Source organism: Mauremys mutica, chromosome 6 (genome assembly GCF_020497125.1).
Source record: "Mauremys mutica isolate MM-2020 ecotype Southern chromosome 6, ASM2049712v1, whole genome shotgun sequence".
In the NCBI taxonomy this organism is placed as follows: Eukaryota; Metazoa; Chordata; order Testudines; family Geoemydidae; genus Mauremys; species Mauremys mutica.
The window spans coordinates 49,026,113-49,052,513 of NC_059077.1; the positions used below are offsets into that span (position 1 = coordinate 49,026,113).

General features: G+C 45.3%; 1 protein-coding gene across 4 annotated transcripts in view; it reads right to left on the bottom strand.

Moving 5' to 3' along the window:
- SSBP2 (single stranded DNA binding protein 2) overlaps nt 1-26,401 on the bottom strand; it is a 274,330-nt gene that overhangs the window by 170,375 nt on the left and 77,554 nt on the right. For all 4 annotated transcript variants that reach the window (XM_045021157.1, XM_045021159.1, XM_045021156.1 and 1 more), the window contains exon 4: nt 17,761-17,845. In XM_045021157.1, coding sequence (XP_044877092.1) covers nt 17,761-17,845 — 85 coding nt within the window. The remainder of the gene's footprint in view (nt 1-17,760; nt 17,846-26,401) is intronic.

Genomic DNA, 26,401 nt, shown 5'->3' on the forward strand with positions numbered 1-26,401 from the left:
CACTCGACTGAGCCCTCAAGGGTTAACACATTGTTGTTAATGTAGCCTCTCACACAAGTCAGCACGAACACGAGGGAGAGGAGAGCATAGCAGACAGAGACAGACACACACCTTGTGTGTGGGAGAGAGAGAGAGATGCACACTGCCCCTTTAAGTAAGCTGACCCACTCTTAAGTGCATTGTCTTTTTAAGTGGATCAGGAAGTTGAGACAGCAGCTGCTGCCCCAAGCGCTCTCGGTCTCTCTCCGTCCATCCGTGTCTCCACTCTGCTCTATATGGAGAAGGGGTAAGCGGGGTGCAGGAGCAGGGGGGAGGGGGACACCCTGACATTAGGCCCCCCCTTCTCTCCCTGCACAGCAAGCAGGAGTCTTTGGGAGCAGCTCCAAGGCAGAGGGCACGAGCAGCAATTGATAGCCTGCTGGGCGGCTGCAGCACAGGGAACTTAGGGGAGCAGGGAGCTGATAGGGGGAGCTGATAGGGGGGCTGCTGGTCCACCCTGGTTCCAAGCCCCCACCAGCTAGCTGCAACGGACTGCTCTTCCTGCAAGCAGTGGACAAAACAGGCGGCTGCCAAACGATGTTGGAAGGGAGCATTTCACAACTTTAAATGAGCATGTTCCCTAACTGATCAGCAACATAACAACGTTAACCGGGACAACTTTAAGTGAGGAGTTACTGTACTGTGTTTGTTTACAGGCTAAAGGCTCCCTATATGTCACTTAATGTTTAAGCTAGTTTGTGCCAGCTTTGTCATTGGTACCTCCCTACACTTTCCCATAGCTCATTTTGAATACTACATTCCAAGTGTCAGTGATCTATTTGTACTTGGTACAAAATATTGATGCGCCTTTGCTTTGACAAGTTTCCTATTTTCTAATTCCAGAGTTGACTTCAGCTTTGCAAAGTGTTGTGGGATGCTTGACAGAGGTAAACCACTTTGTGCTGAGTATTCCAGAAGCTCCTGGAGGTGTAGCTTTGACTTCAGTGGCAGCTGCTGGGTGTGCAATACTTTTGAAAATCAGGTCACTTATTTAGGTGCTTAAATATGGACTAACTTTAGGCATCCATTTTTGGAAGTCTGGGCCATAGTGCCACTGTCAAAAGGGCCCAAATGCCTACCCTTTCCATCCCCCGATTATGTCCAACAACTCTCCATCCCTGACATACTTACATAAATTTTAAAAGCCTTTTAAAATGTTACTGATATTAAACCAAATGTCTTAAGAGTCATTTAAATCTAAGTTTCAGAGTGGTCGCCGTGCTAGTCTGTATCAGCAAAAAGAACGAGGAGTACTTGTGGCACATGCATCCGATGAAGTGGGTTTTAGTCCACAAAAGCTTATGCCCAAATAAATTTGTTAGTCTCTAAGGTGTCACAAGTACTCCTCATTCTTTTTATTTAAATCTAGGTCTATTGTAATCTGCTTTTGTTGCCAATCCTGTTCTGTGAACCATCAGGGGACTGAGTTATACAAGAATCCTTTCTCCAAGAACTGGCACCAGGAATCTCGTTAATTTAAATCCCCTGCTGGTTCAGAAGACCAGAACGGCAAGGATAGTTGAGATACATTGCAATATGCATACTGTCTGTCTTTCAGCTGAGCGGCTGGGTTTTTCCATATTGATTTATTCTGCATTTTGGTAACTGACAGAAAAAAACAAAAACAAAACATAACAAAAAACCCTCACAACAACAACAAAACCATAACAAAATAAACTTACCAATAAGACTTTTTTAAAAGATTGACATTTATAAGGAAGGAGGAAATGTTATGTCTGTCAATCTTAACAGTATCCCTTTAGCCTACAGCCTGTGGACCATATCATACTTCCACTGACGGAATGGAAAGACTCCCATTGATCTGAAGTTGAATGAGGCCCTGAATTAGCAACTAAAATATCAAGCAATCTTAAATCTGAACTGAGAAAACTCAGTTTTAAAAGGCCCTATAATATTGTATTTTTATAGCTAGAAAAAGATTTAAAACAAAATAAAGCAAAATGTATCTGTTACTAAAGCAGACACTTCTCAAAGCAGCTTTTTAAGCTGTTTACTTTTTGACTAGAGATAAAATGGGTTAGGACAAGCACCAAATACACACGTTGTAAGGGAAGCTGGTTAGCCACCCATATATTTAGTTTGCCTATCACCCTACGTTATAAAATATTCCTGCAACTTTTTTTTTTAAGCTTTAACACCTCCATTGCTTTCAGGAGGCCTTTGAAATCAGCAGGTACACAGCCCTGGGGCTGGAGACATGCCTTTTGCTTGTCCCATGAAATTCAGTTCAGCTTTGGCCAATTACTTGCAATAATCCTCAGGAACATTCTAGAGCCAGGACATGAACATGACATTCTAAAGACCCATCTTGGCTCATGCCATCACCAAAACAGCAGCTACTGCAAAAGGGGTGGGCTTGACCATCCCCCTGTGACAGAATATACCCCTGTATTCAGACCCTACACACTATTGTAGTAATCTTTGTACAAGGTATGCCTTGGAAGATATCGTTTGCAATCTCATAATTTGCTGGTCAATACTGTCTTGATAAAATAGGTGTGATAATATTGTATGTGAAGTTATAAAGTTTGCCAGTATGATGTTAAGTGTGCATATTCAAAACTCACATAGTACCAAACTGGTTAAAAAGGCCTGTCTTGAACAAAAGGAGTGTATGTTTGCCTTAATTTGCACTTAAACAGTAAACAGAGTTATCAAGCAGAAAGGGGAAACAAATGAAGCCCAAATAGGTGGGGGAAAAAGCCCACAGCAGGGTACAACCTTCCACACAGACTCTTTGGCCTGGTCTACACAAGGGGGGGGGTGAGGAAATCGATCTAAGTTATGCAACTTCAGCTATGTGAATAACGTAGCTGAAGTCGACGTGTTTAGACCTACTCAACTCGGTGTCTTCACTGTGGTGAGTCGACTGCTGACACTCCCCCATCGACTCTGCCTGCGCCTCTTGCGGCGGAGAGGAGAGCACTTGGGGGTTGATTTAGCGTGGCTAGATTAGACACGCTAAATCGATCCCCGATCTGGCGGATAGTGTAGACATACCCTTTGTCTCCTAGTTCCCAGCTGGAAATATTTTTTCGGGGGGGGGAGGGTGGAAACGACAGGACTGGAACTATAACAAGAAGGTGCAAATGTAACCCATGCCTGCTTGGTCTGGTATCCTGCCCCCCTCTAGTTGCACCTACACCATCTAGAGATTGATGAGTCTGTAACAGCCTTAGCTAAGAGACATGCAGCTTTTAGCTCATGCAGTAGAGGCTGATACACCAAGCTTCAGAATTCCAGGTTCAGTCCCACCCACTGATAACTGGAGTCTATCAACGTTATGCAAACACTCCAAGACCCTCTATCTGTCTTTAGGTGCATCGCACCAAAGAAGAAAAAGGAAAACAGCCACTGGATTTTGGGGGAGGGGTCCTGACCTGAAGAGTTTGGTCAGTAAACCTGCTGGAAACACGTTGGGAGAAATTTTGCTTTAATCTAATATAGTTTGTTAAATTAGGCACTAGTAAGCATTTTACCTTTAGTTTTCTTGTAACCATTCTGACTTATGCCTCATTACATGTACTCGTTTAAAATCTCTCTCTTTGTAGTTAATTAACTTGTTTTATTGTTTCATCTAATCCAGTGTGTTTAAGTTAAACTGTCTGGGTAACTTCATTTATCATGATAAATTGGAGTCAGGGCCAGCTCCAGACCCCAGCGCGCCAAGCGCGCGCTTGGGGCAACGTGTCGCGGGAGGGCAGCAGGCGGCTCCGGTGGACCTCCCACAGACATGCCTGCGGAGGGTCCACTGGTCCCGTGGCTTCGGTGGAGGTCCACCGGAGCCGCGGGACCAGCGGACCCTCCGCAGGGACGCCTGCGGGAGGTCCACCGGAGCCGCGGGACCGGCGACCGCCAGAGCGCCCCCCGCGGCGTGCCGCCCTGCTTGGGGTTATATTAAATAACAAATTTAATATTTCTGTACTATCTCGGAGAGGGCTCAACAGTACAGGACATACATTTCTTGGGAAATGTCCATGACCAGGAGTGTGCTGGCATCATGCTGCAGTATAATCAAGGCTGGTGAGAGCAGGGTATGACTGGTAGGCTGCAGTTACACAAACCCGTCTGAGTGAGGCCTGCATGCTGGTGGCTCGCTGTGAGCAGTCCACATTGGAGGCTACAACAGCAAGACATTGCAAGGCACCACCGATTACAGAACAGAGGTGACACAGCCCTCCACCGGTCTGGATTGTACCTTGGTATGTCACACCAACACACCCAGCACATGGCCCAACTGGCTCATCATGTCGCCCAGGGGCACCATATGGAAAAAGCACCTCCCTTCACCTGCTGAGGGGGAGAAGGGACAGTGTAGAGCCAAGACATGCCCCCCAACCAACTATCAAACCCAGCACGTAGTGCTAGGGGCCCATCCTTCCTTCTGGGATAACAGCCTTCTCTGCTGGCAACTAACATAGTTAGTCCTCTAGCCTACGTGGTATAAGACAGTGCTGAAGATTCAGGGTTCAAACTTTGGGGGTGGGGGAGTGAGTTAGGAAATGGCAGATTTATAGTTAACTGTACAACCTGAAGTATAGCTCCTTGTGCTTATGCATTATGATGTGATCTTTAATTACATGATCACATACTATTTTTTCCACAGGATCCTTCCTTCATTCAGTGCACAGCAAGGATGGATGGATGCGCAATCCAGTCTATGTGCAGGAGCTACATAGGGATGGAATGTGCTCAGTGCAGGCCAAATCTTTAGAAAGTAATGCTGCCATCCTTCAACAAGCCCCTAATGAGCATGTGCAAACGGCAGTTTTTCAGAGGCTTTTAACTAAAGTTGGATGGATTTTCACTGGGAAAGCAAAAGGCATATCCTTGACACCAGGCTGACCCTCCCACCTGCAGACATCAAGTCTCTGTTCCAAAACATGGAAGCACTAGAGCTTCTCAAAGAAAAAACTATAAGCATTTTTTTTTTAACACTGGAAAAAAATATTTTCCCTAACCCAGTCCTATGAAATCACTGAACCCTTTTTAATGAAACTTATCAAAAAATCTTCAGACTGAAGCAGACACCTGGCATGGAAAATATCAGCTCGAACTATTGAAGTCTGGCAACACTGCAAGCAACTGAAAACAGGGACTTATAATGGAAAGTGTTAAACAACCTTAACTATAGGTGTCACTTATAATAATCAAATATATAGTAAGAAAACTGAAAAATTACATATTTCTTGGTATACTTCTTTTAGTGGTACTAAAAACATTAATTTATATATAGTGATTTAAAAGATATACCTATGTGCTGAGGCATTTTCTAATAGTTTGGTAAAACATTAAAATACACACTGCGTATGCCAAAGCAGTCTCTTGAAACCCCCTTGCAGGACAATTCTTTGCACCACTTTCTTATGATAATTCAGATTCAACACTGAATGTAAGCAGTGTTAATTAATTTTTAAAAATTTAACAATTTAAAATCCTTTCACAGCAACTCAAGACCCAGTTTTCTTATCATGTATGTTTCAATCCATATTTACAGTAGGTTATTTCCATTCCTAGAAATTGAATACACCACCCTTCTCTGAAGAGATATAATGTTTATACAAAATACACATGATGTAATTAAATCTGTTACTTATGCTTATGATATACATATAGATTAAAAATTGGAACTATGAAAAAAAAAGTATGGGAAATATCTGAGGAATACCATGTAACTGAAGTAATGGGATATTTGTAGTGCATTATCACAAAACAGACATGTGTAGCATGGTGTGGCTATATTATCAGTACAGCCTGTTCCCAGTTTCTTCCCCAGACCAAGGAAATTCTGGGAAACTTCCAGTATTGCTAAACCCAAGCATTCTGAAAATCACACATCAGCCCCTCAAAAACCATGAGATTGGCTTAAAAATCATAATAGCAAAAAATACATTTTGGGTTATTTTTCTGGTTTTTAAACCTTTGGAATTTAAAACTGGGTATAAATGGGTTCAAAAAAGAATTAGACAAGTTCATAGATGACAGGTCCATTAATAGGTATTAGCCAAGATGGTCAGGAATGCAACTCCATGCTCTTGAGTCCCTTAATCTCTAACTACCAGAAGCTGTGATTGGAGAGAAGGGATGGATCACTCAAAATTCCCTTGTTCTGCTCATTCCCTCTGAAGCATCTGGCACTGGACACAATCAGAAGAGAGGATACTGACCTAGATGGACCTTTGATCTGACCCAGTATGGCCATTTTTATGGTACACTTGGATCATATATTCAAGCTCTTCTGTGAAACCATGAGGATTAGAAACTTACTTTAAGAAAAGAAAGCTTGCACATTCTCACATAATTACACAATTCAAGGAGCTGAGGCTTCAAGAAAATATTGTGGCATTCACAATAAAAAACAAAATCACAAAAGTTTACAGTACTTTTTTTTCCCAGACAGACCCTGGGAATTGTAGGCTGGACAGCAATGTATGCTGCAAAAGAGGGCATGGATATAAAAGGGCTCAGCTCCCTTTTCCTCTGTAAATGAGAGATCAGGGAAGAGGTCAGACTTGCAGGGATTGTTCCTGTTGAAAAGGCCTGGGAGGAAGCCCAAGATTAGGTGGGACAGAAGGGAAGGAACTCTATGGATTAGGACATTTTATGAACCTTGTTTCATAGCCCTAGGGTGGATATAGCTGGGAGTCAAGGTAACTACTAATGAATGTCTTTGAAATACTCAAGGCTGGGTTGGATGAATCGACTATAGAAATATGGGCTGGATGAATGGACTATAAGGTGGATAGAAAGCTGGCTAGATCATCGGGCTCAACTGGTAGTGACCAAAGGCTCCATGTCTAGTTGGCAGCTGGTATCAAGTGGAGTGCCCCAGAGGTCGGTCCTTGGGCCTGTTTTGTTCAATATAGGATTCTATGGGTGGTGTTAGGCTAAGAGCCAGAAGTAACCAAATCCCAGACGGGAGATAAAGGTTTGGTCAAAGGGAATACTGAGGGCTTGAGATATGATTTTATTGGTGGTAGCTTCCTGCTTTGAGGCCCAAGGTCAAAGCTTCTCAAAGATGGTGGAGGGAAACTCCTAACCTCTCCCTAGCATAAAGGCAGGGGAAAAAATTCCTCAGATCCTCAAGGAAAGGCTCTAGCCCAGAGGAGGTAAAAAATGGTTGGCTGGATACATTGCTTATTTTTGTTTACCTTGAAGAGGGGAGAGAGGGACGTTTGCTGGATTTGTTAAATTAAAAAGTATCCAGCTACCAAAAAGTAAACTATCCCCGTACCCCAACCCTGCTCCCCAGCAGAAGTGCCAGGCGGGCAGGCAGGGCGGGAGAAGCCTCTGCTCCCTGGCTGAAACGGAAGAGGAAGCCCCAGCAGTCTGACTCCACTCCCCATCAGAAGCACCAGTCCGTGAGGGTAGCAGGCTGCAGTGAGGAGGGAGAGAATGGGGCAGGACTGTGGATGGAATACAGGTGGGGCCACAGGGGGAAGGGGCACAACGGGATGCAGTAGTGGGAGGGGTCATATGCAGAAGGGGGGCGGGACTACAGGTGGAAGGGGTAGGGAGGTGCCCCCCCCTTACTCTGGCCCAGTGCCCCACAAAACCTTAATCCACCTCTGTTCTAGAGGAGGAGAAGCCAAAACAGCAGCTGCATCTAATATCAGAAAGGTAAAATCAACCCTTTTGTGATTCATGAATCTCATATCTCCCGCACACCCCAATAAAAAAACCACAACCTAAAACCCAATAACAAAACCCCACTGAAATAAAGAAATATAAAAAAATTGAAGATGCAATTCAGTAAATGCTGACTTGATGCATATATTATGGGATTGTGTAAAACTACAAAACACTGGGATAATATACAAAACATAGTGAATGCACTGTTGGAACAGAATGAAAATTCTACCCTGGATGCATTAGTGTTCTCTTGAGAATTCCTTCTGAAAATAATTTTACTTCTTCTTACAAATAGAAATTTCTATGTATTTTCTTCTTTTGCAATTCGTTGTATCACACAGCAGAGGAAATCAGAAATGGGTCCATTTGAACATGAACTGTTCAGAAAATACACAGAACACAACCAATGAAGAACTGGTTTCTAGGCTGACAAATAATTTAAAAACCAGGTAAGGTGGGTGAGCTAATACCTTTTATCAGACCAACTTATGTTGATGAGTTCTCTCTAATATCCTGGGATCAACACTATTACAACAACACTGCATAAAAAGGTAATAGGTAATAATCAGAGATATACCAATCTCCTAGAACTGGAAGGGACCTTGAAAGGTCATCAAGTCCAGCCCCCTGCCTTCACTAGCAGGACCAATTTTTGCCCCAGACTCGTAAGTGGCCTCCTCAAGGATTGAACTCACAACCCTGGGCTTAGCAGGCCAATGCTCAAACCACTGAGCTATCCCTCCCCCATACAACAATGGTACTTTAAAAACAATAAACAATAAAAAATAGCCTATTTCTTTTATAGTACCCCCTATGGTCCTGATACTGCAGACTCATAAGTGAGTTGAATGGGACAACTTACATACATAAAATTACTAAAGTTCTAAGTGTTCACAGGATTAGGGCCAAAGACCCTGAGCCTGCAATCAGATCTGTGCAGGCAGATCACTCCAACTGGCCAGAACTGCACTGAAGTCAGTGTGGTGGGGCTTCACTGGGTTCAAGTGTCTGCCTCTACAAATCTGATTGCAATGCTTGAGCCTGTGTGTGCCAAACTGGCTTGCAAGATATAGCAAGATTCTCCCCAATACACTCTGTGTACTTTTGTCAATACAGAAAAAGTTTTAAAAGATAAAATTCATCTCATGAATTACATTCTTTCTTACATATTTCTCACCTATTTAGTTTTACAATAGTGTTTGAAATCGATACAGAAGACATCTTCCTTTTAACAACAACATGTAGTCAGTATCATAATGATTTAAAGAACCGTCTTAATGATCTCTTTCTGGTATTCACATCTGTGTTCTTTTTAGGCACCATTCTTAAAAATATTCTTCTTCAGTTTCATAAAATAATCAAATTGAAAGCAAGAATCTTATTACTGCACAATATGCCAAACACAGATCTTGTGATAAGCTTTACTGCTCTGCTAATATTCTAAGTGACTCATTTTAGATTTGCTTAACACGTGCCTGGAAAAAACGAAGGCTTAGAACATCCATCTACTATGTAGTACGATGAAAGATGAATGTTGAAGATCACAAACTGGAGAAGATATGCAACATCTAATAAGAACAGCTAAACAAATAATGCCTTTATGAGAAGTGGTGAGAAATGAACCTATGAGGAGGAAATGCAGGTAAGCCTCTTGAGGGAACACAGATGTCTGTGGTTGAATGGAACTGTCACATTCAAACATTACACTAAATGTGAAATGCACATTCTACAACACAAGACACAGGGAAGAAAAAAAATCTGTTTAATTTTTAACCAAATTATTGCCTTAATACTGAAGTGAGGGGGAGACTCTCCCCTTTGGTCTTTAATTCACATTATTGTGAAAAAATTCAGCATGAGTAAAAAACTAACATTTAAGAATTAATAGCTAGCCTTTCAGACCTTATTGTGTTCATTTGGGTTAATAACTGAAAAATGTGTTAAGATACATTTTGTTTTTATGTCACTTATTAGGGAAAGTCAGATTTCCTTGATTTTCCATACTTTAACGCTACAAGTTAGGCTACTGAAATATGTCTGCAGCGGATGATCCCTGACATTCCCACTGACATCATGTGAGGAATCCAAGCAGGGAAAAAAATTGAGGGAAGAATCAGGTGCATCTGAGAAGTAAGGTTGCCAATTTTGGTTGTACATATTCCTGGAGGTTTCATCACATTACATAATCTTTAATTAAAGATTAATCTTTAATTCCTGGAGACTTCAGAACAATCTTGGAGGGTTGGCGATCTCAGAGAGAAGGGAGCATGCAAAGAGTGCAGATAAAAGTCTAGCACATGGTGGGTATGTTGTATGATCAGTATTAAGGAATCATGCACTGCTACAAAAATACACTGGCTACAGCAGTTTTTCAAAATGAAAAAATATTCATTAGAAGGCAACCTGCATCTCTCTTCTCAGTAACTACTGAAGGCAACAAAGGAAATCATATGAAAAATAACATGCCAAAGTAAGAACACTGGGGGGAAAAGCAGATTATTCTAAAATTTTAATCCAATGTTTGTTCTCTATTGATAAATTAATGTTTGTACAGTACTTTAGTGATGTAAAGTCAGTGCTAAGTATTACCATCAGGAGATCTTTAACTCTAAATGCAGAGCATTTGTTAGCTAGTTTAATGGTCCTAATATTGTTAAACCATTTAATCTCCTCTTTTATTTAAGATATAACTTCATTCAAAGCTATAAAATGCATGTTATTAATGCATATGAACGAATGAGAATGGATCAATCTATGAGAACAATAAATATATGCATCTTACAAGCATTAAAAAATTAGAAATGGTAAAATCAGGTAAGTGGAATTTACTTGTAGATGTTGACATCAGTCACTTCAAAAATGATTACATACTTTCCTTTACAATAGATCTCTTAGGTACTTCAGATTATATTTCTATCAAGTGTGTTCTAATCCATCATTTAAATTGGTACAGTATTTAGCAATCAAACTATCCAAATCTCTATGAAACATGAGTATCATGCATAATCTCATTCATTAAAAAAAACTAACAAAAAGGAAGCAAAGTTTCTAGAACAATTGAAACTGCATCTAAAATGTATTTACATACCAGAGAAGATCACACTTTTAGACTCTTATTTTTCAAGTATTAAAATGCACAATATAGAATATGTATACACGTGAAAGGTTTTACTCTAAAGATTAAAAAAAAATCTTTCTTGACTGAAACTTGGTACACCAAGAATATTGCTTCAATCCAAGTGGCAATAGTCAAAACTTCTCAGGTGCTTAAAATTTAACTAGCACAACCTTAATTATAGCAGCAGACATACAACACTACAATGTGTATATCAAACAAGACTGCAAATTTAAATATGGGTAAGCAGATTGCTTTTACAAATGTGCTATGAGTTGATTGTTGGACACTTAGGGATAAATGTGTACTCAACAACACAGCATTGACAGGAGATTCATAGAATCTCAGAAATATAGGACTGGAAGGGACCTCAAGAAGTTATTGAGTGCAGCCCCTGGAGCTGAGACACAAGTAAGTATACTTAGACCATCCCTGACAGGTGTTTGTCTAACCTGTTCTTAAAACGACCAGTGACAGGGATTCCACAATCTCCCCTAGAAGACTATTCTAGTACTTAACTATCCTTATAGTTAAAAAGTTTTTCCTAATATCCAACCTACATCTCCCATGCAGCAGATTAAGCTCATAACATCTTGTCTTACAGTGGAGATGGAGAACAATTGATCACTGCCCTCTTTATAACACCCTTTAACATCTTTGAAGACTGTCATCAGGTCCCCACTCCATCTTCTTTTCTGAAGTCTAAAGACACTCAGGTTTTTTTTTTTTTATCCTTTCCTTAGGGGTCAGGTTTTCTAAACCTTTTATCATTTTTGTTGTTCTCTGCTGGACTCTCACCAGTTTGTGCACTTCTTTCCTAAAGTCTGGTGCCGAGGACTGGACACAGTATTCTAGCTAAGGCCTCACCAATGCCAAGTAGAACAGGACAATTACCTTGCTTGTCTTACATTCAATTTGGAATCCACTATAATCCCAACATCCTTTTCAGCAGTACTATCACTTCACTAGTTATTCCCCAATTTGTAATTGTCCATTTGATTTTTTTTTTTTTTTTACTATGTGTAGGACTCTGCACTTATCTTTACTGAATTTCATCTTGTTGATTTCAAACCAATTCTCCAATTTGTTAAAGTCATTTTCAGTTCTAATACTGGCCTCCAAAGTGCTGCAACTCTTTCCACTTTGGTGTTATTACAAAAAAAAATTATAAACAATACTCTCCACTCCCTATCCAAGGTCAATATTGAAAACATTGACTAGAACCGGATCTGGGACTGACCCCTGTGGAACCCCACGAGATACGTTCTCCGAGTTTGACAGTGGACCTTTGATAACTACTCTGAGTATGGTCTTTCAACCAGGTGTGCACCCACCTTTTAGTAATTTCATCTAGACCATAATTCTCTAGTTTGCTTAGGAGAATGTCATCTGGGATTGTTAACTTCAATAATCTGCCAGTAGAGCCAAGCAGAAGAAAATAACAATACCTTGGGATTTATGTCAGTTGCAGTTACAGCTTGTTGAAAATTGTTAGACAGAACATTTTACCATTGGAAAATGCTGATTCATCAAAATATTCCACAAGAACATGTACATTTTCATGAAATTTTGGTTTAAAAAAAAATCAAAGCCACGTTTTTCAATCAAGTTCTTTTCAACCTTATAGGAACAAAAAAAAAATCTATATTTTTGTTTTGAAACAACTTTGTTTCAAATTTTATTATATTTTTAATTTTATATTATACCCATTATCTAACCAATTAGAATACCAATTAAGTGACCAGTTAGCATACCAATGAGCAAACCAAGTACTAACTACCAAATCAATTACTATACCTACTATCTGTTAGAATACCAGTAACAATAACAATTACCAACGTAACCAGCTTACTTGTAGTCCATGCTATGACTCATTTCCCCAATGACATAGTAAGACTTAAAACTAAATGATCTTTAGTCTTATAAATTTAATGAAGAAACATGAAAATAAAACATTTTCATAGTGTGCATGTTTATGTACTTACAGATGTACAATGCTCCGACACACACTTCTTGTATAAAAGCTACATTAACCTGGAGTTAACGTTGAGTACACATCAGTATTTTTAAAATATTACAGGAATACGTATCCTAAAATAAGTATTACAAGCTCAGAAAATTCTAAGTTAAGGTTAACTTAAGAGAAATTCAAACATGCTAAATTATGGAAATGCACAGCTGTGGCACGCAAACAAACTTAACTCTGTCCTGTAGTGACACCAGGAGGAGGAGACAAAAATCTAATATGTCTATAAAAGTCAGTTTAAAGTAATCTGGGACTACAAATTCTACTACACTGTAACTACAAATGTATAATTATTGCACAGCGTCACTATAGGGTAAAAGTTTTTGAGGTTTTTAACATTTTAAAATATCTTACATGAACACTGAACAAGAAACCCAAAGAGAAGGCTACCAGGGGATATTATTTCTAATGATTTAAAGGTATGCAGTATCAGCTTCCAGCCAGATTCACCAGGACACTCAGGATACTTTACGCCACTCTGGAGCTGTATGATGCAGTCAGTATACTTGTCAGTTCCCCTAACTCCTGACCGCCACATTGCCCTACATCTCCCAGTTTTCTTCTTTGACCTATTCACCCATTTTCCCCCCTACATACATACAACTTCACTCCTGTGCCTCACATTTCCCTGCTCACATGCACACAGTTTTCTTCTCCCTGTTGAGAAGATTTAGAGTAATAGTAGGGTGTTTGAGACAGTGGTGCAGCACAGGTGATTAAATATTATTAAGTTACCCTCCTCCTGCATCAAATGTTCTTAAACCTTTTTCCTGTTTCTTAAAAGCCCAAGTCAGAAAAAAAATATTAGATTATCTAGTTCATCCTACTAAAGTATATGTTGTTAAAGATGGATTCTCAGGGATAAGAACCAAGGATCACTAACACCCTAAACAAGAATCATTCTCTTAGACCAACAAGGTACATACCTAAGAAAGTATGAAAAAAACAAACAAACCTTCTGTGGCTTTGTTGTGCCTAACAATTTAGATATTACACATATTCTATTACTGAATACCTGTATTACAATCCACCAGAATGGCTTTGATGTTATCGAAGCCTTTAAACTGAACCACAGCCTCGAATTCTAATACTGGCAATATAATGTACTTCACTGAGCGTAAAATCCTAGCCCTCTTGAAGTCAATGGTAAAACTCTCATTGGGGCAGGATATTTTAAAACATTTGTGTTTTACATCTATTGCACCTAACCTATTAGGCAATACTTTTCCACAATATCATTGCCATATGCTTCAATATGTATATACAATATATTTGTAAGAATTTAGAATCTAAAAGGAGATGCTAGACTTCAAAGTCATGTGTTGTTATAGTGAATATAATTAAAAGCAGATGAAACATAAAAACGGTATTGGTCCTGTTATATATCATATTCATAAGTACAGACAGTTAACTTCAATTGTGGCAAAAATCAGTGAAATATCAGATTCACATTTTTGTCACACTAAAGGCTGCACACATCCCAATGATATAGCTTGAAAAAAAAGTCTTACAACTAGTTATCTCTGTTATACTTCATGAGAGAGCACAAGTTATAATAGGTAATAGCAATAATAGGAAAATGCATCTATTACACAGGCACTGTCCCATAGAATAATTACAGGTAAGGCATATTTATTATCACCTAGTTATTAATTGTGCCATTTTACAACAACTGTAAAACAAAGCTCTGTTTTTTGCTTTGTGTTTTTTAAGGTAGGGAGACTTCAAAAAGCAATCCATCAATCTCAAATTAAAAACTGACTGTAAAGCAGGGCCGCCCAGAGGATTCCGGGGGCCCGGGGTCTTCGGCGGCGGGGGGCCCTTCCGTTCCGGGACCCGCTGCCGAAGTGCCCCGAAGACCCGCGGCGGGAGCCCCCCACCGCCGAATTACCGCCAAAGCGGGACCCGCCGCCGAAGTGCGGCGGGGGGAGGTCCCCGCCGCGGGTCTTCAGGGCCCTTCGGCGGCGGCTCCCGGAACGGAAGGGGCCCCCCGCCGCCGAAGACCGGGCTGCGCTTCAGCGGCGGGTCCCGCTTCCCCCCGGCCCCGGCCCCAGCCTCTTACCCCCGGCTCCCTCCTCACCCAGAGTCTCAGCGCCTCGCCGGAACAGCGGCAGCGTGCGGCCGGCGGGGCCTGAGCTCCGTCCCGCTCAGAGCCGCGTGGTGAGGGGGCGGGGCTGGGAGCTCCACACCGAGTGGAGGGAGCGGAACTCCCAGCCCCGCCCCCTCACTACGCGGCTCTGAGCGGGGCGGGGCTCAGGGGCTCCGCCGGAGACATCAAGCGCTGAGGCTCCAGGAGAGGGGCGGAGGCGGGAGCCTCCGCTGTTCTCTTGGGGACCCCTGCAGAGCCCGGGGCAAATTGCCCCCTTTGCCCCCCCCTCTGGGCGGCCCTGCTGTAAAGCAGGTTGACATGGAAAGGATGTGTGTAAGTCCTGTGTCTCCCTTCTTCCTTCCCTGATCTACTTCCAACCAGACCACGACCACAGTGACCAGACTAGCCATACAAATATACTTCTGTTTTATGCAAAAAACTTAGCTGATTACTTTTTTGATATTTTTGAATGATGACAATGAACAACAGACAAAGCAAAATGAGCAATAGGACTGAGTAGCAAACACAGAATAATAGAGATTATAACATTACAGAGGTCATGTTAAGAAAACAAAACACACTAGGTATTATTTTGATTCAACTACTGAAATCATCCCTCAGTGCATTTCCAAGTTTAGAATCAACAGTGAACTCTTTAATAGGAGATCTTGAAGAAACTTTCACGAGCTTAAGAGGCTCTTCTGGGCTCCAACTCATTTTCCATTTCTCAACATGAAAGTATCCTTCACTGAAGGTATCCTCTCATTACTAACTTACATCTAAGATTATTTCACAATTTTTAGAGTTTCAAAAACCTTTTACTTCTGGCACATCCCCTGTTATGTAATAGGCAGCAGGTTTAAAACAAATACAAGGAAGTTCTTCTTCACGCAGTGCACAGTCAACTTGTGGAACTCCTTACCTGAGGAGGTTGTGAAGGCTAGGACTATAACAGCATTTAAAAGAGAACTGGATAAATTCATGGTGGTTAAGTCCATTAATGGCTATTAGCCAGGATGGGTAAGGAATGGTGTCCCTAGCCTCTGTTCGTCAGAGGATGGAGATGGATGGCAGGAGAGAGATCACTTGACCATTGCCTGTTAGGTTCACTCCCTTTGGGGCACCTGGTATTGGCCACTGTCGGTAGACAGGATACTGGGCTAGATGGTCCTTTTGTCTGACCTGGTACGGCCGTTCTTATGTTCCTATGTTATGTTCTTATAATAGTATAATATTTTACTATAGTAAGTTTGTCACTCTAGAGGCTCTGATTTCCCCCAATTTCCTTCACTGAACTCTGTTCCCTTCATTCCATCTGTAGAGTACATACCTGTAACACCATCAGAAAAACTCTGCCTCCAGAAGAGGAGGATTAAATACTGTTCTATTAACAGGAGCTATAAACAGCAAATGTCAAAATATTGTGCCCTTAAATAAACAAATACTAAAAGCAGAAAACGGAACTTAGATTACAGAAGTTTGATCTACTCACAGTAGTACACTTTTTAACAATTCCATTTCTCAGAAACACAATTTACCAACTCAGCAAACTACAATGAATACATGGCTGGGTGTTTCCCCCCAATTTTATTCTGGCTTTTTCCTCCATTTTTTTATTGCTCATGAAAGGTGTGGGATTGGTAGCTCTGAAGACTGTTGCCTTGTTATTTGTCCACAAAACAAGTACAGCATAGATAGCTGATGTGCAAAATTATTCATGCTGTCCTGCTAACTGGCCTCAACCCTAACAAGAAAGGACAATGTAAAGGGGTGATACAAGCATGATGCCCACTTATTCCCTGGTCTTTTTGCAGAATCTGATAGTTAGTGCTAATTGCTACACCATTTTCTGTCAGCTAGGAATGGAACCAAGATCACCTCTAGTTCACATACTGTAAGATACTACGTAGTCATCGGATGATAACAATTTGGGTCAACATGCAGGATTCAAATGGGTAACCTAGAAGTTAAAGGCTTTTAATCTCATTATCAATCTTCTGATCCATCCAGACTTTGTCTAATAAGCATTAATTTGGCAATCTGTAATAACAGTCTACTTCACAATTATTTCAGAAAATATAATTCCACACAAAAAGGTAACTGAAAGTAATGATCTGACAAACTGAAAAAGAAACTGAAAAGAAACACACTTAAGACTAATACCCTGGCCAGATTTTTGGCCCCACTACAGCTTCTGTGTGTCACTCGGGAGGCACATAGGGGCTATAAAGCCTTCTTAGTCAGCCTTCTGAGGATTCCATCAACACTGATGATGTACAATTGTCACAGTGGCTCTACTCCCTATCCTCACCCCAGCATAAGGGATGTGGTTGGAGAAAAAGGAACATGGGTGCTGCATTCTAGCTACCCTAGCTGCTGGAACAGCTCTTTTGGGCCATAGGCAGGCAAGGTAACTGACCAACTCTGAGGGTGCTTTAAGTTGTGCCAGGAGCTGAACCAAAGGGCCTCAAAAGTCGCACACAGCCTCCTTTCTCCCTTATTCCTCCTGTTGTCTTGCTCTGCTGCATCAGATGATTCAGCCCCTTATATTTAACTCACTTCATAATACCTAGTCTAAATACTGTAACATGATACGCTTCTTTAAAAGGTAAAAGGACATTCTGAGGATTTTACTTCCTTTCAGGATGCAACTGTACAAAGAACAATCTCATTCTAAGGCATCTATGGAAAGTAAATCAGAATACTTGAGATCAAGAAGCTGTATAGTGGATATTCCTTCTTTTTTTGAATCACTACTGCCCAGACATTTTTCTTTGAATATAATAATCAGACATACAATAAACCAAATAGAGTAAGATATATATATAAAAAACTTACATAATCATGAAAGGCTTTAGCTTCACTTGAATGTTCACATGTTTCTCGTCTTTCTGGAGCTGCACAGTAGAGATCCCAAAATACACTACAAGTTAAAAATAATGAGTTATAAAAATAGCAAGGAAATAATCATAATATATTGACCTTATATCTATAGATCACCTTCCATCCAAGGATCTCAAAACTCTTTATACATATTGTGACAAGATGGCCAATGTTAGTATGGTGGGTCCTGCGCTTTTCTTGATGGGGGCTAAGATGCCACCCCTTGCCCCTGCTCTTGGGGTGCCGAGGGCCCCGCTAGTGGCCCAGGAAGGTGGTAAAGGAGGGAAGTGGGGGAAGGGTCTGGGTTTGCTCCTCACTCTGAGCCCCAGCCCCTCTCAACCCCTGCAGGTTCTTACCCTCTTCCCCCTTGGGTGGGGTACCTTCAGTCCTTAGGAACTGGGGAAGGGAGTCTCCCTCCCCTGCTGGGGCAGGGTCTCCCTTACTTCTGTTCTCCGATCTTTCAAGTCTCACAGCACCTCCAAGCTCCAGTCCTCAATCCTTCCTCCTTCTCTCTGACTGCCTGAAGCAGGGGGTTTTATTAGGTTCCTGACAGGGTCTTCATTGACTGCAGGTGCTCCAATTAACCTGTAGCCACCCTCCCTAGTCTCCAGGGAACCACGCCTTAATTAGCCTTGGGCTTATATATTTCCCCTCTAGCACTCTGCCACTGCTCCCTGGCCCTTCAGTATCACATGTCCCTCTTCCCCCCCCCCCATCACAGAGTTGGGCTACTTGGGACGAGAGACAGTGTTGTCGAGACAGGCTGTCTGCGTTGCCGTGTTGGCTTCCGGATCTATGCTGTATGTGGAAGTGGAAAGGTTGTAGGAATAGAAACCATCTAGTCACTCGTGCATTCCTCTCCTTGGTTGTGTGCATACATTGGAGTATGCACACATGGTCCATGTGCAGGGCATGGTCTGTCACAAGGGTGAACCGCCACCCAAGCAGGTAATACTGTAGAATCTCCATGGCCCATTTAACCACTAAGCATTCCTTTTCTACTACAGTGTACCGTTGCTCCCTGGGCAAGAGCTTTCAGCTAAGGTAAAGGATTGAGTGCTCCTCATCCCCCACCATCTGTGAAAGGACTTCCGAGGCATCGGTTTGTAGGATTAATTCCTTTTTGAAATCTGGGGCTATGAGCACTGGGTGGCTGCAAAGGGCCGTCCTTAGGTCTGTGAAAGCTTCTTCTGCCGCCTCGGTCCACTTAACTATCTCCGGGCCCCGAGCTCTTATCAGGTCCGTCAGAGGCACTGTCCTTGTGGTGAAGTGAGGGATGAACCGGCGATAGTACCCCACTATCCCTAAGAATGCTCTGACTTGCTTCTTGCGGATCGGGCGAGGCCATTCCTGTATTGCCTTCACTTTGTTCCATTGGGACTTCACCAGGCCCCTTCCGACTACATACCCGAGGTATCTGGCCTCGGCTAACCCTATTGCACATTTGGATGGGTTAGTGGTGAGGCCAGCCTGTCTAAGAGTATCTAGTACCGCTTCCACTTTCCCCAGGTGCGTCTCCCAGTCAAGGCTATGGATCACCACATCTAAATAGGCGGCAGCATACTTGGCATGGGGTCAAAGTAATTTGTCCATCAATCGCTGGAAAGTTGCGGGGGCCCCATGGAGCCCAAAAGGGAGGACGGTATATTGGAAAAGGCCATCAGGTGTAGAGAAAGCTTTTTTTCAGCCAGGGGGATCTACCAGTAGCCTTTTGTCAAGTCCAAGGTGGTCAAGTATCGGGCCTTGCCTAACTGATCCACCAGCTCATCAATACGTGGTATTGGGTAGGTATTGAATTGGGATACCTCATTTAACTTCCAGAAGTCATTACAAAACCTCAGGCTGCCATCAGGCTTGGAGACCAAGGCGATAGGGCTGGACCACTGGCTGTGTGATTCCTCAATCATCCCAAATTCCAGCATCTTCCTTACTTATGCCCTAATTTCTTCTCTTTTTGCCTCTGGTATGCGATATGGTTTTATCATCACCCTTGCTCCGGGACAGGTGACGATGTGGTGTTGAATCAGCATCGTACGGCCTTGTTGTGAGGAGAACACGTCTTGGTTCCGCTGGATCATTTCAACAACCTCTGTTCGTTATTCTGGGGCTAATTCGGGGGATATCTTTTCTTGCCCTTGTGAGCCATCTGCCTGGGATGGAGCTGGCAGGACGGCCAGGCACGCCTCCCGATCGAGCCAGGGTTTTAGTAAGTTGACGTGGTATATCTGCTCTGGCCTTTGGTGGTCTGGCTGCTTCACCTTATAATTCACCTCCCCAATGGCTTCCACGATCTCATAGGGTACACACCAACTGGCCAGGAGCTTACTTTCTGTTGTTGGTACCAGCACCAGCACCCGTTGACTGGTTGAAATTTCCGTGTTTTTGCCCGACGATTGTAGTAGGTTTGTTGGGCCTCTTGTGCTTTCTCCAAATGCTCTCGTACTATGGGGGTCACGTGGGCTATTCGTTCTCTCATCTGGGCTATGTGTGCAATGACGTTCTTCCCCGGGTTGGGTTGTTCCTCCCATTCCTCCTTCATGATGTCTAATATGCCATATATTATATATCCATACAGTAGCTCAAAGGGGGAGAAACCAGTAGATGCCTGGGGAACTTCTCATATTGCAAACATCAGGTATGGTAGGAGGGTATCCCAGTCTTTTCCACCTTGGGCCACCACCTTTCGGATCATGCTCTTAAGAGTGCGTTTAAATCGCTCAACCAGACCATCTGTTTGGGGATGATAGCCCGAGGTCCACAAGGCTTGGATGCAGAGCATAAGTCTTTCATTACTCTCTACATGAAGGGAGTCCCTTGGTCTGTCAGACTCTCCTTTGGGATGCCTACCCTAGCAAAAACCTGCACCAGTTCTTTTGCGATCACCTTGGACGTGGGGTTTCTTAAAGGAATGGCTTCAGGGTACCATGTAGCATAGTCCAGGATGACGAGTATGCTTTGGTGGCCCCAGGCCGTTCTTTCTAATGGGCCCACTAGATCCATTGCTATCCTTTCGAAAGGAAATTCAATTATAGGAAAGGGTACCAACGGGGCCCTTAACTGAGATGCAGCTGGCACTCTGGGCAGGAGACACAATAGCGCTGGACTTCTGCCCATACCCCCGGCCAGTAGAAACCTCCTTAGGACTCTATCCAGGGTCTTGTCTGCTCCTAAATGTCCCCCAAACAGATGACTGTGAGCTAACTCTAATACGGCCCTTGTGTGCTTCCATGGCACCAAGAGCTGCTCTACTACTTCCCCCCCATATTGGCACTACCCGATACAACAGATCCTGCTTGATTATATAGTATGGCCCTAGGCCTTTGGTTTTCCCTTCTACTGGCACACCATTTACCTCTACTACCTCCTCCCTCACGTTCGCATATGTGGGTCATTGGCTTGGTCATGCCCAAAACATTCACATGTGGGACCGATCTGGCCTGATTCTATTGGATTTGGCTCCCCTTCTTCTCTTGGGGTGTTTGTGCTGGGGGCCGTCTCTGGGTCTCCACAGGGCCTCCTCCCAACCAGGGCAGCTCTCTGGTTTGCCACCAAAATCCTGGTTCCTAATCTTTTGTCTATCCTCCTTTCTCATCTGGATTTCCGGGACTTCCCAGAGGGTGAAAATAACTCTGGGGAAAACCCAGCAAAAACTGTGGTATGATCATCCATGGGCACCTCAAACTCTGCTCAGGGTTTACCTCCCTCCCCAAACTCAATGGGGGGGAGTAGGCTCTCAAACCCATGGAAGTCCCTGCCAATTAAGACTGGGTAGGGGAGCTTGGGGACCACCCCTGCAGTCATCTTGGTAATGTTTCCCTGGATCTCAATCCATATTGGAATTGTGGGGTTGAAATTTACTGTGCCGTGGACACGTGTCACTCCAGTGCTCTTGGCCTGGCTCAGCTGGTCTTGCCCCACTAACTTCCCTGAGACCAATGTGACAGCACTCCCAGAGTCCACCAAAGCTATGGTCTGGATGCCATTCATCTTTACTGGCCTGGTGTACTCATGTGGGGCCGTCACGACCCCCACCAGGCTGATTAGGCCACACTGGTCCCCGGGATCCCCCAGATTACATTGCATGGGTTCTTCCCTGTTGGGGCACTGGGCTGCTATATGCCCTGGGCCCTCTGACTCGCCCACCCAACCCTCTCCCCCCAGACCCTCAGGTCTTTTTGGGGCCTCAGGCCACTCCTTGGTGCCTGCTCTTCCAGCAATGGCTTTCCTGGAGTTCTCGATGATCCGAGGCCTCAGGGTCAGGACTGGTTTCCTGAAACACCGTGTTTCACCTCCCGGGCTTTCGAACAGTTCATGGGCTGCCAGTTGTCTTTCTACAAGGGTGACCAGTTCGTCAGAAGTGGAGGGGTCATTCTGGCCTACCCAGGCTCGGAGGCCCGAGGGTAGTCCCCTCGTATAGTAGTCTAGCACCAGGAGCTCCATCGTTTTCTCCAAGCTGAGAGCCTCCAGGCGTAACCACTTCCAGGCTAGGTGTATTAGGTCAAATAGTTGTGATTGCGGTGTCTTGTCTTCACAGTACTGCCATTCATGGAACTTCCGGGCTCACAAGGCTGTCATTACTCCTGCCCTGGCCAGGATCTCTGCCTTCAGTTGGCAGCAATCTGCAGCCTCCTCTGCAGTCATATCATAGTAGGCCTTCTGGGCCTCCCCGCAAAAAAATGGGGCGAGGATGGCTGACCATTGGTCTCGAGGCCAGGCCTCCCACAGGGCTGTCTTCTCAAAGGCCAGGAGGTATGCCTCCATATCATCCTCCCAGGTCATTTTCTGCAGACAGTAGCTGGCCCGTATGGTCCATGCCCATCATAGCCGCGGCTCAGCTCCGTAAGGGCCTTCACCTGGTTCACTAGTTCCTGCAGCATGGCTCGATCTTGGGTAGTCTGGGTCATCAGCAGGTGATTGGCCTCTTGCTGCAGCCACATGGCCTCCTGTTGGGCAGCTGCCTGTACCCAGGTAGCCTCCTGCTGGGCAGCAGTGGCTTGCACCAGTGCTTTGATCACATCCTCCATCTTCAGGCAGGGTGGTCATGACCCACCCTGGATTATGTTCACAGCACAGTGACAAGATGGCCAATGTTAGTATGGTGGGTCCTGCACTTTTCTTGGCAGGGGCTAAGATGCCACCCCTTGCCCCTGCTCTTGGGGCGCCGAGGGCCCCGCTAGTGACCCAGGAAGGTGGTAAAGGAGGGAAGCGGGGGAAGGGTCTGGGTTTGCTCCTCACTCTGAGCCCCAGCCCCTCTCAACCCCTGCAGGTTCTTACCCTCTTCCCCCTTGGGTGGGGTACCTTCGGTCCTTAGGAGCTGGGGAAGGGAGTCTCCCTCTCCTGTTGGGGCAGGGTCTCCCTTACTTCTGTTCTCTGATCTTTCAAGTCTCACAGCGCACCTCCAAGCTCCAGTGCTCTGTCCTTCCTCCTTCTCTCTGACTGCCTGAAGCAGGGGGGTATTAGGTTCCTGACAGGGTCTTCATTGACTGCAGGTGCTCCAATTAACCTGTAGCCATCCTCCTTAGTCTCCAGGGAACCACGCCTTAATTAGCCTTGGGCTTATATATTTCCCCTCTAGCACTCTGCCACTGCTCCCTGTCTCTCCTGTATCACAATATTAATGAATTAAGCCTGATGACAGCCCTGTAAGGTAAGAAAGAACTATCTTCTGATTATCTGAGGCTGTAATGATGTCCCCCATTAAGACCACGATAGATTAGTCCAAGAATATCAGCACTGCTATAAGTTAGTTTAGTGCACAAACTGTTAGAATATGGAGCAATGGCTGGAACTCCATATTAACCTCATATCTTGTGTGTGCCTACATTTACTTTCACAAAACAATACAGGGCACAAAGAGGCTGAGACTTGTCCAAAGTCACACAGTAAGACAGTGGGGAAAAAAACAGGGATAGTACTTAGACCTTCTAAAGTCGCTGTACCGTGCCTTAACCAAAAGACAATAAAGCAGCATATATATGGGTAAATGTAAGAAGTGGGAAGAATACTATGATATACATCTTGGCTTAAAAACAGTGGGAAAAAATTGTGATGCCTTTATCAGGCCCTTTTTACACTTTGGAATGGAGCAGTGTTTAAAAATAGTGTTAAAACAGAGTTTATATACTTCTCCTTCTGAACTATTTTTAACAGGATTTAGCCAGCTGTATTAACTGAATAAAATAAACAATGTTTACATATAATGTTTGAGCTATTTTATCATTGCAGTCTCAAAGTCCCTAGAATCAAAAGATCTGCTATTTTCTAAATCACTTTAAAGAATAAAATCAAAATTGAGTTTTATTTGGCTGATCTCAAACATATGTGTTGGAGTTCCTCTAAGACCTCTTTCAGTTGGTTCCCCAAGAACTCAGTTCAACTCCAGTCTCATTACTTGGGTTCTTTTATTTGGCATACAATAATGCTACACTGCGTTGATCCGACTCAAGCATAGGAGGTGGGTATAGGGCAGGGGTCTCAAACATGCAGCCCGCGGAGCTCTTCCCTGCGGCCCGCGGAGCTCCCCAGGGGAGCTCCGCAGGGGCCCCCAAGAGAAAAGCGGAGAAATATAGCACTTAAGAAATATAGCACTTAAGAAATATAGCACTTAAGAAAGCACTTAAGAAAGCCGAGTCTCCATCCGAGCGCCTGAGCCCCGCCCCGATCCGAGCCGCGTGGGGAGGGGGCGGGGCGGGGAGCTCTGGGCTGAGCGCTGCGCTCGGCGTGGAGCTCCCAACCCCGCCCCCTCACCACGCGGCTCTGAGCGGGACGGAGCTCAGGCCTCGCCGGAGACGCGCTCGGGTAAGGGGGGGGAAAGCGGGACCCGCCGGGCCCGGGCCGGGGGGTGGGGGAGGGAAGCGGAACCCGCCGGGGCCGGGCCGGGGGAAGGGAAGCGGGACCCGCCGGGGCCGGGCCGTGCGCAGGGGGGAAGGGAAGCGAGACCCGCCGGGCCGGGCCGGGGGAAGGGAAGCGGGACCCGCCGGGGCCGGGCTGGGGGGGGGGGAAGGGAAGCGAGACCCGCCGGGGCTGGGCCGGGCCGGGCCGGGGGGCATGGGCGGCAGGTTATATACTTGTGTGGGGCCCGGGCCCCAGCAATATTCAGGGCTGGGCGCCCTGCTCCAGCAATAGTTGGAGCTGGGTCTCTTCCCGCCCCCCCCCCCCCCCGGTCCTGCCTGGATCGGCCCCGGCCACCGCAGGTCTCCCCCCGCCGCCGCGACCCTGCCTGGAGCAGGTCCCAGCCCCCGCCTGCCACCCCCCCTCCGCGTGTTCCCCCCCCTCCGCCGCGTTGTGTTGCGTCCCTGCCTGACAGAACGCAGCGCGCCTCTCCCCTGCCTGCTGCCCGGAGGGCTCCCAGCAGATTTGCTGTCTGCTGCCGCAGGGTCCTAGTGCCTGCCCTCCGCCAGTACTGGCAAGGCAGGCTGCCCTTACCCTGAGCCTCTCCAACCCCAAACCCTCAGCCCCAGCCAGAGCCCTCATTCCCCCCGCACCCTAATCCTCAGCCCCAGCCCTGAGCACCCCCACATCATGAACCCCTCATCCCCCTGCACCCTAATCCTCAGCCCCAGCCAGAGCCCTCATCCCCCCGCACCCTAATCCTCTGCCCCAGCCCTGAGCGCCCCCACATCATGAACCCCTCATCCCCCCGCACCCTAATCCTCAGCCCCAGCCCTGAGCACCCCCACATCATGAACCCTCATCCCCCTGCACCCTAATCCTCAGCCCCAGCCTGAGCCCTCATCCCCCCGCACCCTAATCCTCTGCCCCAGCCCTTAGCGCCCCCACATCATGAACCCCTCATCCCCCCGCACCCTAATCCTCTGCCCCAGTCCTGAGCGCCCCCACATCATGAACCCCTCATCCACAGCCCTCACCCCACACTCCAAACCTCTTCCCTAGCCCTGAGCCCCCTCGCATCATGAACCCCTCATCCACAGCCCTCACCCCACAGCCCAACCCTCTTCCCTAGCCCTGAGCCCCCTCGCATCATGAAACCCTCATCCACAGCCCTCACCCCACAGCCCAACCCTCTTCCCTAGCCCTGAGCCCCCTCCTGCATCATGTACCCCTCACCCTCAGCCCCACAGCCCTCACCCCTGCACTCCCTCCTATCCCCAAACTCCGTCCCAAAGCCTGCACCCCCACCCCCTGCCGCAGCCTGGAGCCTGCATCGAGCACAGAGCCTGCATCCAGACCCCCTCCCCCACCCAAACTCCCTCCCAGAGCCTTAGGCAGTAAATCTAAGTGCGTGTTTTGTCCTTTGAGTGAGGTGCATTACTGAGTGTATATATTTATTAAAACTGCGCGCGCTTAGGGGAGGAGGTGGAGAAGAGACAGGGCAGGGGCGGGGCCTCATGGAAGGGGTGGATTGGGGGTGGGGCCAGGGGCAGCAAGGGGGCGTGTCAGTGATGCAGCCCTCGGGCCAATGCACTAGTCCTCATGCGGCCCTCGGGGTCATTTGAGTTTGAGACCCCTGGTATAGGGCATACCACACATCCAAAGTTACATTGTTTTATGTTTCAGCTTATTTTGTCTGTTGTAAATGGTTCCCTGGGTACCCCTTACCTTAGCTGTCTTTTAGCTTATTGACCCATTTACCTCT